This window comes from Trachurus trachurus (genome assembly GCF_905171665.1).
Source record: "Trachurus trachurus genome assembly, chromosome: 1".
Classification (NCBI taxonomy): domain Eukaryota; kingdom Metazoa; phylum Chordata; class Actinopteri; order Carangiformes; family Carangidae; genus Trachurus; species Trachurus trachurus.
In genome coordinates this window covers 32,488,146-32,506,672 of record NC_139891.1, presented here as the reverse complement: position 1 = coordinate 32,506,672, position 18,527 = coordinate 32,488,146, and the positions used below count along the sequence as shown (strand labels likewise).

Below are 18,527 nucleotides of genomic sequence, written 5' to 3'. Positions count from 1 at the left end.
TCAGTGGCTGGTGAATCGTGTACAGGCTGACGTATAATCTGTGCGCCTGCATTATCCAATGCGAAAAAAAAAAAACACACTTTCATCCCGGATTTACTCAAAAATAGAATTTTGCACAAAGTTTGACCTACAACGTGAGTTATCACATTAATTTTATGATCCAGAGTGGGCTCAAATTCAGTTTTCTTTTCTGTACACCTTTAAGACACCAGGAAACTATTTTAATTTGTGGAAAAGGGACATAATATGTCTCCTTTAAAATCGATGTCGCCCATGTTGAACCTGTCCATTCACTGCCTTTAATCTCTTTGGTTGTCTTTACACAGTGATCATGATCAACACTGGTTGTGGTTCTGGTAATAAACCTCTAGGTCCCCCCTCTCTCCTCCTGCAGCTCCATGCTGTCCCACCTTTACCAGGACCATGGCGGCTCGGTGGCGTGGCCTCAGACGTCCTGCTCCTCCTCATCTCAGGGCCTTCACCGACCGCTGCGCTGCCACCCTCCTCCCATCAGCGGGAGCAGCGTGGGTCCCAACCCCACCTACTACCACGCCGTGTACGACGTCCGCGTGGAGCAGTACCACGAGGTGCCCTTCGGCGGCGGAGGGGGAAGCTATGGCGTTCGCTCCGGCAGGAACTCCATGTCCCTGGTCACCAGCAGCGCCGACCCCAACGCCCCACCGATCCGGCGGAGGGGGGGACTGGTGGACCACCGGGACGTCATCAAGGCACACCAGGCGCACAAGCTGCACAACACACCTCAGGCCAGGAGGAAACAGTGGGAGTGAGTACAAGTCTCTTTAATTTACAACAGGGAGGGTCGGGAATAGGGATGCCACAATTGATCGCAAAGATTCCTAAATACCGTCACTTAAAAAAAAAAGATCATGTATGAACCGTGTTGGCAGATGTGCGCCAAAGTAAAGGTAAATGCACAGATACTGGTCCATTTACCGTTTAACGTAGCATTGAATTGGTAGGAATTTAAATGCTAGAGTGTCATTTGTAATTGGAAAAAAAAAGAGATTAAAATTAACTTAAACATTTGGTATCGATGACACTTCCCCTGGCTGATTAATAATTGGTCATATTTTGATAGATATTTAAAATATTTTATAATTAGTAATGTATATTTTAAAGGGATAGTTCAACATTTTGGCAAATTGGCCCATTGCCATAATCGCTATAGTCATAGCAGTATTCGTTACCTTGAATTGTCGGTGCAAGCTATTTTTAGAACGGAGGAGCGGAGCGCCAGGCTGCGTCAGGAATTTCTTGGTTTCCCTCATCAAACTCATCAAATACACAATCCAACAACTCCAAAAGGCTGTCGTGGACAAGTTGTGAGCTGCACAATCACCACGCTATGAGATAATAATGGAACGTTACGAAACGGAGCCATTTTCGAGGTAAATACAGGGTAAATACAGAGTCTGCTTGCTGAAAAACTGTCCCTGAAGGCAACGCGCATCAGCGGTTTTGCATGAATTTCCATCTAAAATGGCTCCGTTTCGTAACGTTCCATTATTATCTCATATCGTGGTGATTGTGCAGCTCACAACTTGTCCACGACAGCCTTTTGGAGTTGTTGGATTGTGTATTTGATGAGTTTGATGAGGGAAACCAAGAAATTCCTTTAGCCTCCGTAGCGTAGCCGGGGCAGCCTGACGCTCCGCTCCTCCGTTCTAAAAATAGCTTGCACCGACAATTAAAGGTAACGAACCTACTGCTATGACTATAGCGATTATGGCAATGGGCCAATTTTCCAAAATGTTGAACTATCCCTTTAACTATATTTGATTTTACACATTAATAGTGTTGTGAAAGTAATTAATGCATAATAATCGTGATAATCACGAGACGTGATAATACCGTGATTATTTCTCTGACAATAATCGTACCAAGAAAATCTGTAATCGTGACATCCCTAGTCGGTAAGTGAACTGACTGAACTGAACACTGAATCAAAAGATCAGCTGATTCAGCCTTTAATTCAAACTGCAGAAGCTTTGGCCTTTGGTTTGTAATCAAAGATCCAAGAACTTGATGTTTTCTATAATGCCTTGGCTCGTCTTTGGTTGTTATTAAGCTGCCAAGTGAAGTAGCAACACTATGTAGTTTCTCGACCTTTAAATAATGTTTCTAAACTCATTCAAGTGGTAGAAAAACGGTTAATAGGATGAATTGTTATTTTGGCTATCTGTGTTCAGAAACTACATAATGTTGCTCTATAAGCTCTATAAATTCTCAATCTGTAGGTCAGCTAACAGATGAAAAGTGGAATATACTAAGATTTCTGGAACCCTAGATACACAGCATTCACTGCTCTACACAGCTGAATCGAAAAAAGTTGGTTTAAAAATAATAAAAAACGAAACAGTAAGGCAAGGCAAGGCAGGAGAACAGTTAAGAGGAAACGCCACAATAATGAGCCATGGTCTGAGGTTTTCTGAGAAAAGTTTGTATTTAAGAACACGTTTAGGATTACTAACCATAACCATTCGCTATAGCCGCCAGTATTCCCTCCAAGGAAGGATACTGATTGGTCCAAATCACTGTTTGGGACTCTGGACTCTTTCCCTGCAAGGCGTCCAGCTGCTTTGCAAGGTTGTATAGTTGTGTTTTGAAGGTGAGAAGCTGGCCTGGTCGTATACAGTTGGTTTATCAGAGCCTGCTGGTCGCTGCTGCTGCTGCTGCTGCTGCTGCTGCTGCTGGTCGAGGTTGATAAGAACGGAGAAGCCAAACCAAAACAGAAAAACATGCAGGAAAAACCAAAACAAGAAGTTAAAAGAAGCTAAAAAAAAAGTTTAGTACGGCTGCAGAACTGGGTTGTGTGTGTCAGCATAGTTTTTAAACTGCAGGTAAGAAGCTGAATGTGCGAACACGTCGGTGGGAATATAATCAGAGCTGGAAACAATCCTGGTAATTACAGCGTGGTGTCGGCTAATCACCTCATGTCCGAACATCAAGGACTACACTCCCTGTTTATCTGTCCATCCCTTTATCTTCCTCTCACCTTCACTCCTCCTCCTCCTCCTTCCTCTGTTTCCCACAGAGATTATTCATTATCCTAAACAACTCATATCTCATAAAAAAAAGAAAAGAAACTCCTTCAGCTTATCTGTTTCCTGCCCGACACCGGACTCTCCACAGGTTACCTGGAGACAGGAGGAGAGCCATAAAACATAATTACTTTTGTTCAACATTAATTGAGGTAATCATATCAGGGATCAAGGAGGCGTAACAAGGTCCCAGTTGATCCAGGCCATAATTATCAAGTACATGAGGTAGACAAACTCTTCATGGAAAAACACTTTATAACTCAGGAGGGTCGTGATCAGATTAAGTTGCATTTCAAAGCATTTTAAAGAGTTTAAAGGTCCTATATTTTACACATATTTGAGGTATTAAGAACCAAAAAAGTAGTTTTACCGCTCTTCTCTCTTGAACTCTAGTAACAACTGGTCGGTGTCGGCCAATCAGAAGAGAGGAGGGGGCTCTGAGTCTCTCTTCTGATTGGCCGATTGTTTTCTGACTGATCCAATAAAATATAGAGCAGATTTCAGCTGAAACGCTCAGAGAAATCAAATCCTGCAAGTTTTTGGATGGTGGGTCCAGGTGATGAGGGGGCGGGGCTTTGTTGTGACATCACAAAGTGACAGGAAGTCCTGACGGCTGCTGGTTTTAAGGCTCAGTTTCTGAATACAGGCTGTGTGCATTTCTCTGTGGACTGAGGCTTTGATACTTTCACAGTATTAATATAGAACCTAGAGCTGCTTTATAATCACACTACACATGGACATCTATACTGTATGGAGCTTTAACACAAACATCTACCTTTATACTGTATGGAGCTTTAATACAAACATCTACCTTTATACTGTATGGAGCTTTAATACAAACATCTACCTTTATACTGTATGGAGCTTTAACACAAACATCTACCTTTATACTGTATGGAGCTTTAACACAAACATCTAATTTTATACTGTATGGAGCTTTAATACAAACATCTACCTTTATTTTGAAGGAGCTTTAACACAAACATCTACCTTTATACTGTATGGAGCTTTAACACAAACATCTACCTTTATACTGTATGGAGCTTTAATATAAAGAAGTGAAGTTTCTAGTTGTGTATCAAACGGTTATTCAGCACCCGAAACTGAATGAACAAATGAGCGAACGAATGGGAAGCTTTGTTACAAGACTGATCAATCATGTCCAAACGGTGTTGGGAGCTTTTAGTCCAAAAGTGATTCAAACAACTAAGAAAATCAATAGCTGTATATCGTCATCGATCGTCGTGCGTCGGTCACGCCGCCTGCGGTGCTTCTTTTTGCACTCGCTGTGCTGAAAAGTTTGTTTTTGTAAAAGACAGGAAATGTTTCACTGACTGACACTGAGTTGTGTTTGTGGATTTAAAGACTCGAACAGGAGACGGTTTGTTTTTACCTTTTCTTTTTTCTTCCTTTGGCCTGTAATACAAAGTTACACATCTAAAATGTTTTTCTAATGAAGTGGGACTATAAATCTCCGAAAAATGCAAAAAATCAGCAGTTTTCTGTTATGAATTTAAACGCTGTGGGCATCGCCATAGAAAACCTGTCATTTCATAGTTGCCATATTTCTTTTTTTGGGGGATGGAAATGAGCTCTTTGTTCAGTGTCTGTCAGTTGTGCGTCACACAGGACCGACAGTCTTTCCCTTTTTTTTCCTTTTTCTTCTTGCAATCAAAAGCTGCAGCAGCTGATTGACTGAGTGACACCTTCAGAGGAGGAGAGGAAGTAATCAGTGAAATGAAAGTGAGTGAGTTTGGCTGCAGTAAGAACAGAACAGAGCAGGACTTCCTCCTCCTCCTCCTCCTCCTCCTCTTTGCTCAGGTTTCCACTGCATCACCGGCCACAAATGTCGACTTCTTCCCCCGTCACATGTCCTTGATCCTGCAGAGTCCTGACCTTTGTAACACAGGGGGGCAGTGTGGTGGTGGTGGTGGTGGCTTTATGTCGCCATGTTTTATTTATTTTTTATTTTTTTATGTTTGACTGACAAACAAGCAGGGAGAAGGACTGGCAGACTGGCAGACTGGCAGGCAGACAGCTGCTGACCCAGTTGCAGATCGGACCAGGTGTGTCAGCGAAGCCCTAGGGGTGGGGTGGTGACGCTGATTTGTATTAGACATGACAGGTTAAAACCCCACTTACCTTGTCATGCCACTAGATCCATGGAGGGAAGGATTGCCGATGGGTCCTGTGTGTGTCTGTCACACCGACTCTCCTCCCGATCCCTGATCCGGTCCCGGGATCTAAAGGTATAGCAGCAGCAGCAGCAGCAGCAGCAGCAGCAGCAGCAGCAGCAGCAGCAGCAGCAGCAGCAGCAGCAGCAGCCTTATTGACTCTGCATGCATGGGACCAGGTGCTGCTGCAGCTGCACATCTGCCCTCAGTCATTCATTCATTGCACCTCTGTAAATTGTGATTGAGAGCATATTTAACGGCTCACCGTGTCTCTTCTGTCGCTCGGTCGCCGGAGTTCAGCGACTTCATTAATGAGCGAACTGAGAATCCATATGCTGCCAGAAATGATAAAACTCAATCAAATAACACAAAACGGAGGACGAACGTGTGAGTTAATGAATAAAAATGGGATGAAATGTGATTAGATCAAGTCTGTGTGGGAGGAAAATCAGTGCAACACTGTATTATTACAATACTTAAAGGGATAGTTCAACATTTTGGCCGAAGGAGAAAAAACAAAAGGAAAGTTTTACTTCTTTTACTGTTACTTCTATGATTAATTTTGATGTGTCGGGTCACAAGGATTTTGTCGATCACCTACTCAGCTTTAAAGTGATAGTTCAACATTTTGGCAAATTGGCCCATTGCCATGATCCCTATAGTCATAGCAGTAGGTTCGTTACAGGACAGAGTTGTTTTAGAGGCAAATGCAGAGACTGCTTGCTGAAAAACTGCCCCCGACGGGAACGTGCATCAGCGATTTTGCATGAATTTCCCTCTAAAACAACTCCGTCTGGTAACGTTCTGTTATTATTTCATAGCGTGGTGAATGTGCAGGTCACAACTTGTCCACCAGAGCGTTGTGGAGTTGTTGGATTGTGTATTTGATGAGTTTGATGAGGGAAACCAAGAAATCCCACAAGCCTCCGTAGCGTAGCTCTGAGCAGCTCGCGGCTCTGCTCCGCCGTTCCTAAAATAGCTTGCACTGACAATTAAAGGTAACGAACCTACTGCTATGACTATAGGGATTATGGCAATGGGCCAATTTGCCAAAAATGTTGAACTATCCCTTTAAGTCACAATAAGATATTTTAGATAATAAGAACATTTTTGTGATATCTTGAGTTTTATAAGGACATATTTTGATATATTGCAAAGCATATCCTGACAGGAAAACGTTGTCAGATCTGTTTTATCTAATAAGAAAAAGTTCTCACTGTTGTAAATCAATGAAATGTTATACAGTATTTGCAATGAATTCAATAAATGATCAATACTTAGTGCCCATGAAATACAAAAACCAAAAAAATATAGCAGCTGAAGTGGGTCCAGTTCATGTTGTGTTTGTGGTTTTGGCTTAAAAGGCTAAAATAAAAAAAAAGGCTTCTTGCTATTATATAAAGTATTATAAAGTATTAAAGCTTTGTATTTCTGCTGAATTATTTAACCCACAATAATTTATTGATGTATGCAGTTATATTTTGGACTCGTCTGATCGGGGCTTTTTAAAAAGAGAGCGACGGGAGGTCATGGTGAAAAATCAACTCAGTTAACTCTTTAAGCTTCACGTGGACTCAAACACGTCATTTCACTTTTATTTTATGAATAAACAAGAAGCAACGCCTCATTTTATTTATTTTTTTGGTATTTTTTTTTCTAAATTCAGTCTTGAAAGTCGAACCTAAACCCTCCCACCCCCCTCCTCCTCCTCCTCCTGCCTGCCCCCTGGTCCTTTAACCCCTTCAGGGCCACAGTGCTTTGTTACTGTAGATGTGTTTTTTAGGCTGAGACTCCGCTGGAGGTCACAGTAAGACGAGAACGGCTGTGGTCTGGAAAACACGAGGCAAAAATAGGCAAAGACGGAGTCAGAGGGAAGAGGGGAGCTGCCGACCAGCATGGGGCATGTTCAAGGAAGAGCTGAGTGGTTTCTTTTTTTTTTTAATGACAATAAATGACCCAAAAGCTCATTTAGAATAAGCTTAGATGGAATAAAAATGAAATATATACAGTAAAATCTCATAAGTATGAAAGTATCTGATTTTGGATCTCATTAAAACACCACACGCCTCCAGCAAAGAGATATACTATAACTTTCTTTTCTTTGTGAATGTGAAGAAGAATCACTTCATTTCTGGACATCATTAAAGTTTTTTTTTTCCAGACCTGTGTGAATTATAATTAATCAGAAAAAGCATTGAGGAGAGCGACGACCTCCTCCTCTAAGAGAAAAATAATAGATTCACAGTGAATGAATCAGACCTGCCCTAAAAATGTAAAAGATTCTTCACCGTCTTGTCTCTCCTGTGAGTTCGGTGTAATTCAGCTCAATATTTAAATGTTTATTTGTTTGTACACAATCAACATAAACACACTTGTGATGTAGTAGCACACACACTCTCACACACACATTTGGACATCAGTCAGGCCTAATAAAATCAGCTGTGTCCGGCGCTGTAAAGACGACACACCCACTGTCACCGTGACGATAACTGACGGAGAGACTTTTCACGTTTCTGAACGGTTTGTCTTGTTATGTTTTCAGTTTGTATGATGTGCAGTGTGTGTGATAGGTTTCTATAGGAACCATATGACCATTTATTAAAGCAATAGTTCAACATTTTGGCAAATTGGCCCATTGCCATAATCCCTATAGTTTTAGCAGTAGGTCCATTGTCAGTGCAAGCTATTTTTAGAGCGGCGGAGCAGAACCGTGAGCTGCTCAGAGCTACGCTACGGAGGCTAATGGGATTTCTTGGTTTCCCTCATCAAACTCATCAAATACACAATCCAACAACTCCAAAACGCTCTGGTGGACAAGTTGTGACCTGCACATTCACCACGCTATGAGATAATAACAGAACGTTACCAGACAGAGTTGTTTTAGAGGGAAATGCAGAGACTGCTTGCTGAAAATCTGCCCCCGACAGGAACGTGTCTGCGGTTTTGCATGAATTTCCCTCTAAAACAACTCTGTCTGGTAACGTTCCGTTATTATTTCATAGCGTGGTGAATGTGCAGGTCACAACTTGTCCACCAGAGCATCTAAAAATAGCTTACACCGACAATTAAAGGCAACGAACCTACTGCTAAAACTATAGGGATTATGGCAATGGGCCAATTTGCCAAAATGTTGAATTATCCCTTTAAAGCTGAGTAGGTGATCGACAAAATCCTTGTGACCCGAAACATCGAAATGAATCATAGAAGAAGTAGAACTTTCCTTTTGTTTTTTCTCCTTCTTCTTTGGTCCATCTCTCTCTATCTCAACATCTCTCCTCCTCCTCCTCCTCTTCCTCCTCCTCCTCCTCCTCCTCTTCCTCCTCCTCCTCCTCCTCCTCCTCCTCCTCCTCCTCCTCCTCAGAGATGAAGGTTGCGGCCATTTGCAGTGTCCTCACGCCAAAGCTGCTACTTCTTGCCAAATTCTGTCACTGCCACACCACCACCACCATAAACCCACTGTGTGTGTGTGTGTGTGTGTGTGTGTGTGTGTGTGTGTGTGTGTGTGTGTGTTCATTTCCATTCATCGCAGGTGCATTAATAACATTACTTACATAAAAACTAAAGTGTAATTGGCTCAGTTTTTTTCAGGTTTTACTGTCGCCATGTGTGGACGATGTGAATAAACTGTCTTTATGATAAAACAACGTAAACAAAACTTCATCCCCAACATGAAACTAAAGCGCATTATAACTCACATGTTTTGAAAAAGGAAAGGAAAACAATCTGGTCGACTGTCATAACCAGATATATTGTTTGCTGTGGGAGCAGACGGGCTGTAAACGAACCAACATCCACAGTCAGAGCAGCCTGGAGGCCTCTGGTCCTGCTGCACAGAGACCTATTACAGCAGATTAGATTAGTATTATTGCTTTTAAATGGCAGAGTTGGGTCTGTGCTGAACCAACTACACCCCTGTTCACATATACACTGTATATATATATATATACCGTCCATACTGGATACAGTATATACTGTATGTATACACACATCACACTCAGCAGTCTACTGAGACTGTTAAAGACTCAGGAAACCTCTGCAGGTGTTTGGAGTTAATTAGCTGGTTAGAGTGTGACATGAATAGGTTACAGTAGTGAACCATTTCACAATATTTTGGGTTTTCATGAAATGTAAACCATAATCATTACAATTAAAAGAAATAAAGACATCTACATGATATATGACTTTGAACTGAACGACTGAAATAAATTAACTTCTCCATGATATTCTAATTTATTGAGATGCACCCATTTGTGTGCACCGTATGTAACTGACTCTCTCCATTTACAGTGGTTGTGAGGAGGAGGGAGTCGTCTGATTGGCTAGAATGGCGTAAATGAAGACATGTTGGGAGAATCTCAAAAACTCACACACACCAATGCGGTGAAGTTCACAAACCACTTTGAGCATCATTCATATTTAAAGGGACGACGAGGAGTTTGTATTTGGTTATAAAAGAGTCTCATATTAATGTGGATGAATCTACGTTACCCACTTGTTAATGGGTCCATTTTCAATAAATATATTGTTTTGTCTTTATAGTTATTTCGATATTATTATTTAGTGGTCGACTCGCCCAGCATTTCCTAGTTTCGGTTTCCCGGACGCTGCCCAGCGGGTTATGGGAATAACGCCGCCGGATCGCTAGTTGGGGCATCGTTTATGGTCAGAACTACGACGGTATCTGATCGTCTTCAAACCTCCGACTTTCATTCTCTATCAATGAAAACATTCTTGGCAAATGCTTTCGCTTTCGTCCGTCTTGCGCCGGTCCAAGAATTCCACCGTGCGTGCGGAGGCTCATGGGAAATTTAGTGTAAAAACACTTCCGCTTTCAAAACTCCTCGTTGTCCCTTTAATAAATACAATCTGTTTTGACCAACCTCTGCACATGTCTGCATGTAAAAAAACAAAAAAACAACAGAAAACAAACAAAAACTCTTTATCAGGTTTAGATTTTTCTTCTAAATGAACAAATTGTCCAATTTTAACAAGAAGTGGTAAAATCATAGTTTTTTGTTAGTTAGTGGTTTATTTTGAACATGTAAAAGAAAAAAGATGAACTGAGGTGAAAAATATTATCAAACGGTCCTAAAAATGAAATGTGAAAGTCAAAAGAAAACATCAAAAACTGAAAAACAAATAAAACAACATAATTCATGTTTTCTTGGAAACTTAATACTGAAAATATTTATTATACTGAAAATAATTGACATGCCCGTAACAGAATAGGAAGGACCTACGTACAGTAGGAAGTGTAAAACGTCTTTACTCCAGTTGTTAAATTATCATTAATGTTGTTGGTTTTGGTTTAGCCCACATTATGAAGAATATATTTCAACCCTTCTCTCCTTAATCGCACCAGAGTTTCTTGTGTCGAGGACGTCTCTGAACTCTCGTCTCTGTCTCTTAGTGAAATTAATTGGCACTCGGTTAAAAAAACGTTTCTTTTCTGCAGAAGTGTTTCCTCCTCCTCCTCCTCCTCCACCTCCACCTCCACCTCCACGACATGACCCACGTTTAAACCCCAGACAGCAACGACAAAACTTCCTCCAACTGAGCCTGAATGAGGTTGTACTGTAGAAAAAACATTTTCTCAGTTCCTGTTTTAATAATAAAGGAGGTAAAGAAGAAGACGCCCCTCCCTCCCTCCTCCTCCCCCCTCTCCCTCCTCTCTGTCCATCCGTCCGTCCCTGAGCGTCCGTCTCTCTGTTGTGTTGTATTAGTGCCAGCATCAGTCAGTTTGTTTCGCTGGCTCGGCGACGTCGCTCTGCTGCCAGCTGCACTTCTGACTGGAGAGTGCACATCATTCATTTTAATATTTACTCTCCTCCTTCCCTCTCTCCCTCTCTCCCTTCGTCTCCCCCTCTCTCTCTCTCTCTCTCTCTCCCCCCATTCATCTATTAATCCTTCCCTCGTATTTCTTTCCCTCCATCCTCCGCCGTGTTCCTTTTTTTATTTTTTACCACCCGTTCATTCATTTATTCCTCTTCACTTCTTCATCCTTCCTTTCCTCACACTCTCATTTGTTCCTCCCCCCTCACTCTTTTTTTATTCCCTTCATTCTTTCCCTCTCTCTGGCTCCGCCCTGCTGCTTTTTCTATCAGTCTGTAAATTAGTATTCTGATTGGCAGCGACTGCTCGGTGCAGTTTTGGTGATGAATTGTATGAATGTGACGCACGTTGGTGACTTTTTTTTTTCTTCTACTTCTTTCCTTAAACCCGAAGGTTGTTTAGTGTTCGACCTTTGTTTGTAAAGATTCATTAACATAAGGTAACTGTAACTGTCTGGCCCTCAATCAATCAAAAAGTTTTAAAGTACGTTAAATTGAAGTTCATTCAAGTTCATTAATGGTGCAGAAATGACCACCATACTACTGCTTTAAAGGGATAGTTTAACATTTTGGCAAATTGGCCCCATTGCCATAATCCCTATAGTCATAGCAGTAGGTTCGTTACCTTTAATTGTCGGTGCAAGCTATTTTTAAAACGGCGGAGCAGAGTCGCAAGCTACTCAGAGCTACGCTACGGAGGCTAATGGGATTTCTTGGTTTCTCTCATCAAACTCATCAAATACACAATCCAACAACTCCACAACGCTCTGGTGGACAAGTTGTGACCTGCACATTCACCACGCTATGAGATAATAACAGAACGTTACCAGACAGAGTTGTTTTAGAGGGAAATTCATGCAAAACTGCTGATGCACGTTGCCATCTGGGACAGTTTTTCAGCAAGCAGTCTCTGTTATTATCTCATAGCGTGGTGAATGTGCAGGTCACAACTTGTCCACCAGAGCGTTTTGGAGTTGTTGGATTGTGTATTTGATGAGTTTGATGAGGGAAACCAAGAAATCCCATTAGCCTCCATAGCGTAGCTCTGAGCAGCTCATGGCTCTGCTCCGCCGTTCTAAAAACAGCTTGCATCGACAAATAAAGGTAACAAACCTACTGCTATGACTATAGGGATTATGGCAATGGGCCAATTTGCCAAAATGTTGAACTATCCCTTTAAAGTAGTCATGACAAAAAACAGCGATGGACAGAGTCAGAGGAGATGGAGGTGGACTGAGATGCAGGAAATGTTCATCGTGAGACTTGAACTTGAGACACTGTGGTAAAGACACAGCTTCAGCACATGACCTAGCACTAGTATAATTAAACCTCTCTATCATCACATTAAGGGCACTTGCGTAATTGCATAATTGTGTTCAGACGAGATGTAGTGATTGGTTTAATTTTGACAAAATGAATAACGACTCAGTTGCAGCACGAACAGGACTGCAGTTAAAACATTTAAAACCCAACGGTTCACCTGCTGTACCGCAATATAACACTTGAACACAGTCTGAGCTGCAGTTGTAAACATACTTTTTGTAAACATCAAAATGCGCTTGTAAGAAGAAAGGTCATTTAGGCATTTATAATAGATGTGGAGTGAATGTTTTACAGCCATTGAAGCTGAAGGTTGAATCATTTATTGTCCCCTTTGATTTAGTTTAAAAGTTTTACACAAATAGACAAATTAAGACTTTTATAAATGTTTCACAGCTGTTTGTGCTGGTCTTCGTCTCCTAGGTTGATGTTACATGTGTGGTTTGTCAGAACATCCTCAACAATGATGGAGGTTTTAGCCCGTGCTGCACTCTTTTACTGTACCTCTGAGGGCCAAAGAAGCTGTTTCACAGCTTTAAAGGGATAGTTCAACATTTTGGCAAATTGGCCCATTGCCATAATCCCTTTAGGATCCCCAGTTTTAGGAGTAGTTTTGTTACCTTTATTTGTCAGTGCGAGATATTTTTAGAACGGCGGAGCAGAGCCGTGAGCTGCTCAGAGCTACGCTACGGAGGCTCATGGGATTTCTTGGTTTCCCTCATCAAACTCATCAAATACACAATCCAACACCTCCACAACGCTCTGGTGGACAAGTTGTGACCTGCACATTCACCACGCTATGAGATAATAACACAACGTTACCAGACAGAGTTGTTTTAGAGGTAAATTCATGCAAAACTGCTGATGTGTGTTGCCTTCAGGGACAGTTTTTCAGCAAGCAGTCTCTGTGTTTACCTCTAAAACAACTCTGTCTGGTAACGTTCTGTTATTATCTCATAGCGTGGTGAATGTGCAGGTCACAACTTGTCCACCAGAGCGTTGTGGAGTTGTTGGATTGTGTATTTGATTAGTTTAATGAGGGAAACCAAGAAATCCCATGAGCCTCCGTAGCGTAGCTCTGAGCAGCTCACGGCTCTGCTCCACCGTTCTAAAAATAGCTTGCAGAGACAATTAAAGGTAACAAACCTACTGCTATGACTATAAGGATTATGGCAATGGGCCAATTTGTCAAAATGTTGAACTATCCCTTTAAATTTAACATACAGTACGTAGGTTGTTTTAGAAAATGAACAGAGACGTGATTTTTACCAGAACAGACTTGGATCATTTGTCTCATTTCTCAGAAACCGTCACTTCTGTGTCACTTTATCCGACATCTGAACCTTCAGTGACTCACAGCATCAATTTCCTGTCGTCATTTACTCCACCTCCATCTTCCCGACTCAGAAAACACACACACACACACACACACACACACACACACACACACACACATAGACGAACAGTCACTACAACTCAGTGACCGGTCAGTTTGATCAACGGTCTGATGGATCTTTGACTGACACACACACACAGGACTTAGGTTTAGTGTGAGGAGGAGGAGGTGTTGTAGCTCTCTGAGAGGAATCTGCTGCCCTCTTGTGTTGATGGAGATGAAGTGATGTCAGTGTCTGTGATGCTCTTTCCTGTCTGAACAAACTCATAAAAGATTTTATAGCTTCATCTCTTTGACTCGTCTTTATCTTGAGAGCCCACAGCCGCCTGAACAAACATTTCCCATCTGTACTGTACATCACACAACAAACATGAGCATCCAGGGTTAAAACATGTCGTCCCTCTAATTCAGAAGAGTTCACTGCATCTAGAGCAGCAGTCCCCAAACTTTTTAATCCTCTACTTCCTGATCTAGCTAAAACACCCCATTGCTGAGCACATTAAGAAAAATAAAAAGTTTATCAACATTTTTTTTTTTTTATTCAAACGTTTTTAATTCAGGTTTACAAATGATTTTCTTGAATTTCACTATTTACACTGTGAAAACCTGATTTGAAATAATGTATGAGATATTTATTTATGAGTAAAATGTAACACTATAGCGTCACCATTACCCTTTTCATGTCATATGGGGTGCACGTACCACAGTTTGGGAATCCCTGATCTAGAAGAACCTGATGAAGAAATTAAAGTCACCACTGTGGTAAAGAAGTGGAGAGAGGTGGAAACGAGACAGGAGAGGAGTGAGAGAAGGATTGGAGGTGTAAAAACAAAACTAAGTTGAAAAAGTATTAAGGAGGGACTTAAAACTGAGGGTTAGGAGGTAGGACAGAAAGAGCAAAGGGAAACGTTGGACGAATCTGAATCCCTGCAGTTTATTTATTTGACCACTAGGTGGCAGCAGACACAAACACATGCACCATGTTTGATCTGCAGCTACTTCAAAGTGATTTATGAGAGAAACTGACAATAGAAAGATGAAAATTGAAGAGCAAAAGAAGAAACAAAAATAAATGTCAAACTGAATCCTGCAGTTAAGCTTTTCTTTTTTCTCAATGAAATCACAATGAGGAAAATAAAAGCCTGTAGTGAGCGGAGATGAATGGGCTGTTTTCTGGCTGCAAGTAAAAATGAACAAGTTTAAAAATGAAAGTAGAGGGGCGTCGTGTGGTGCAGTGGGTAGAGCAGGCGGCCCATATGCAGAGGCTACAGTCCTCGCTGCAATCGACCCCGGTTCGAATCCTGCATCGGCCGGCCCTTTACTGCATGTCATTCCCCCTCTCTCTGCCTCCCTATTTCCTGTCTCTCTCTACAATACTATCAAATAAAGGCAAAATGCCCCAAAATATACTTAAAAAAACACAGATATTTTATTTAAAGTAAAAAAAAAAAATAGCAACACAATGATGTAGAAATACTCTGTAGTCAAAACTGAAAGCACATACAGTGAGTATCAGCATTAAAATTATACTTTAGGTACCAAAAATAAAAGTATTTATCATGCAGAATGGACCATTAAAAAAAAGTGTATTATAATCACTGGACTTCAATGTTTTAATCTGTGTAAATGTAGGGTTTATTTTAATGACTTCATATGTCGCTCATGGATTTTCCCTCCAGAATCAGTAAAGTCTTGTCTTATTATTATATTTATTTGTTGATTGTCATTAATCTGCAAACTAAAGAATAATAAGTCAAATATTTACATCTGAACTGTTGTAGAGTGAAACAGGAAATGGAAATAGTAAGTTTGACTTGGGTAGACTCTGTGCTTAGTTACTTTGACTGCAGAGTGTGCGTGTGTCTCTTGTTGTGAGGATGAATTTTGGTTTGAAACCATCATTGCGAGGACATTTTGGTCAGTTCGCACACCTTGAAAGAGCTTTTTGAGCCTATGACCTGGTTTTAGGGTGAAAATCAGGTAACTGTCCTCAGAGTGGAGGTAAGACAAGACGTGTGTGTGCGTGCGTGCATGCGCGTGCTTCTAAGGCACTTCCATTTCTCTGCAGTACCTCATGTGACCACAGAGTGGCAGTAGAGTATTGCTGTTATCCATCACTCCTAATCCTGTGATACACACACTTTAACGGAGGTACACACACACACACACTCATACTTGTTTTACTATCATTGTGAGGACCGTAGCTTTAACCTGGACACTAAACCCAATTATTCTCAATGAGAAATTAGAAAATGCTTTCGCTCTCCCAGGTCTAAAACTAAGCCTGGTCCTCACTAATATTGCAGTACAACTACCCACACACACACCACCATGTAGTACCATAATGAGACCTAATTTACTTCATCATAAAGTGTATAAATACAAAAGTAACATTCAAAGTTAGCTAGATTTCCTTTGTAAATATGTGTTTGGGTGTAAATGTGTAGCAGAGACTGTGAAACTTTGCTGCAGAGAAAGTCTGAGTGCTCAGCAAATTCCTTTCCTGGGTAAATAGAAGGTTTAGGAATCATTGATTCGTCCTTTATTTTAATGAGGAGTAGTCCACAGGGAACATGCCTGCTCTCTCTGAGGAGTGAACTGTGCATAAAGCAGCAGATTAAACAAATATCCACTTCCAGAGCTGCAGCACAGGGGAAATGCATCTATACCACACATCTGTTCTACCAGAAACACACTGAGGAGCACTGAAGTTTCAAACCGTGCATTTGTCAAGACATCATGATTTTTATTTATTTTATTTTTTTTAATACTCATCTGATGAAATGTAGAATACGGCTACACCACTAAGACACAAATTCCTATTTCCACTTCATATACTATTACAGTGAAAGGGCTGTAAATCAAACCTTTGGGCTCAGGGGTTTGGGATCTAGCCCAGCAGGAAATGGTGGGAGGGGGAGGAGGGGGAGGGAGAGGGGAGGTTTTATTTGTCTGCTTCATTTACACCATTTCCATTAGACTCCATTCACATTTTGGCTTGTAACGGCAGGTTTGCGTTTTCAGCGATTTTGGTCGTCTTTGTTGGGGAATTTAGAGCTACTTTCAAAATTAAAGTGAAACACATTAATGGCTTGATTTAAAGGAAAAAAAAATACAGTAGGAGGAAAAAAAAATCTTTTTCCAAAGTAAAACTTCACAAGTATTTCTGTGGAGTCTGAAATGATTATCACAGACACTTAATGGGTGTGTGCGTTGTTTTTTGTGTTGCGTCAGCCTGGCCGGTTGCAGCCAACACAGTCAGCCCTATCAATTAGCTAATGGTCTTAGTCACAGCTATCTTCCTGTAATGACACAGCCATTTCTGTGCTTAGAGAGGAGGCCGTGTTGGACGCTGGTGTGTTTAGGGTTGGGCTGCACAGCATGAGCGTGCTGATGGTAATGGCAGTGGTGGAGATTTGGAAAATAAAAGCAAGTCTTGGCATCCAAGTCTCCATTGAAGAACGCAGGGTTTAAGTGCTCATACAGTTGGATTACAAGTTTATTTATCTAATCTTATTTATCTTATATTACAGAATAACATGTTGAATGTTTTGGAACTTAATGGGTGAGTTTGAAATGTTGGGAATTTCTATTAAAATCTGAAACATTATAATAGCTACAACTAGCCTACAACATGATGATCTTCTTCATGCTGAATTGAAAAATCCATCGTTATACAATTACACAGCAACAACCAATGTTTCACAGACATATCTTGAAATTAAATTATAAACCATTGTGTAATGAAGGAGTTGTTTTCGAGGTAAAGTCATGCAAAACCGCTGATGCGCGTTTCCGTCAGGGACAGTTTTTCGGCATGCAGTGTCTGCATTTCCCTCTAAAACAACTCTGTCTGGTAACGTTGTGTTATTATCTCATAGTGTCCACCAGAGCATTTTGGAGTTGTTGGATTGTGTATTTGATGAGTTTGACGAAGGAAACCAAGAAATGCCATTAGCCTCCGTAGCATAGCTCTGAGAAGAAGCTCGTAGCTCTGCTCCGCCGTTCTAAAAACAGCAACTTGCACCGACAATTAAAGGTAACGAACCCACTGCTATGACTATAGGGATTATGGCAATGGGGCCAATTTGCCAAAATATTGAACTATCCCTTTTACAGTTTCTCATCAGTCATTGGACGGCAACGTTGGAGTGTGAGGTGGGGTTTCTTTGGGTATTGTCCCAGCCAGGGGTTGAATGGTGGACATTAGCCGTGTCCCAATTCAGGGGCTGCATCCTTCAGCAGGAACCATGCGAGCTTCGGAGGCCTTCGGTCCAGCGTTCAGAAGCATTTCCTGATTGCGTCTGAATGCAATCAACGTCCTAACATTAATTATTTGAAAGTGGCGGCTTTTTCACACTTCCAACAGCTCCTCAGTGGGCGACTCACTCCTCCAAGCCGGCGGCAAAGCTGGGCTACCGTGGCTACAACAGTGCACAAAGAATCTTGGGATACTGGAGGCCAGGAAGGATGGGTGTGGTACGTCCTCCTAGAACAGGCAAGATAAGGCCGGATTTGGAGGAACCTTCAATTTCCGACTTGATCTAGACCTTTAAAGGGATAGTTCACCCAAAATTCAAATTGCACTCATTATCTACTCACCCTCATGTCAACTAAGGGCTGGGAGAAGTTTCAGAGTCCTCCGTGGCTAATCTGAGTTACAGGGGGTCTCGGCGTAGCAGTGCATGTCCATATAACGGTTGCAAATGGATACCACTTGTCTTCGTAACAAAAAGACACCAAA

General features: G+C 41.4%; 1 protein-coding gene across 1 annotated transcript in view; it reads left to right on the top strand.

Moving 5' to 3' along the window:
- Window positions 1-398: 398 nt before the first annotated feature.
- cacna1ab (calcium channel, voltage-dependent, P/Q type, alpha 1A subunit, b) overlaps window positions 399-18,527 on the top strand; it is a gene marked incomplete at both ends in the record, with an annotated part of 208,654 nt that continues 190,525 nt past the window's right edge. The window contains one exon of the mRNA XM_083969756.1: window positions 399-784. Within this exon, the coding sequence (XP_083825882.1) occupies window positions 399-784 (386 nt within the window). The remainder of the gene's footprint in view (window positions 785-18,527) is intronic.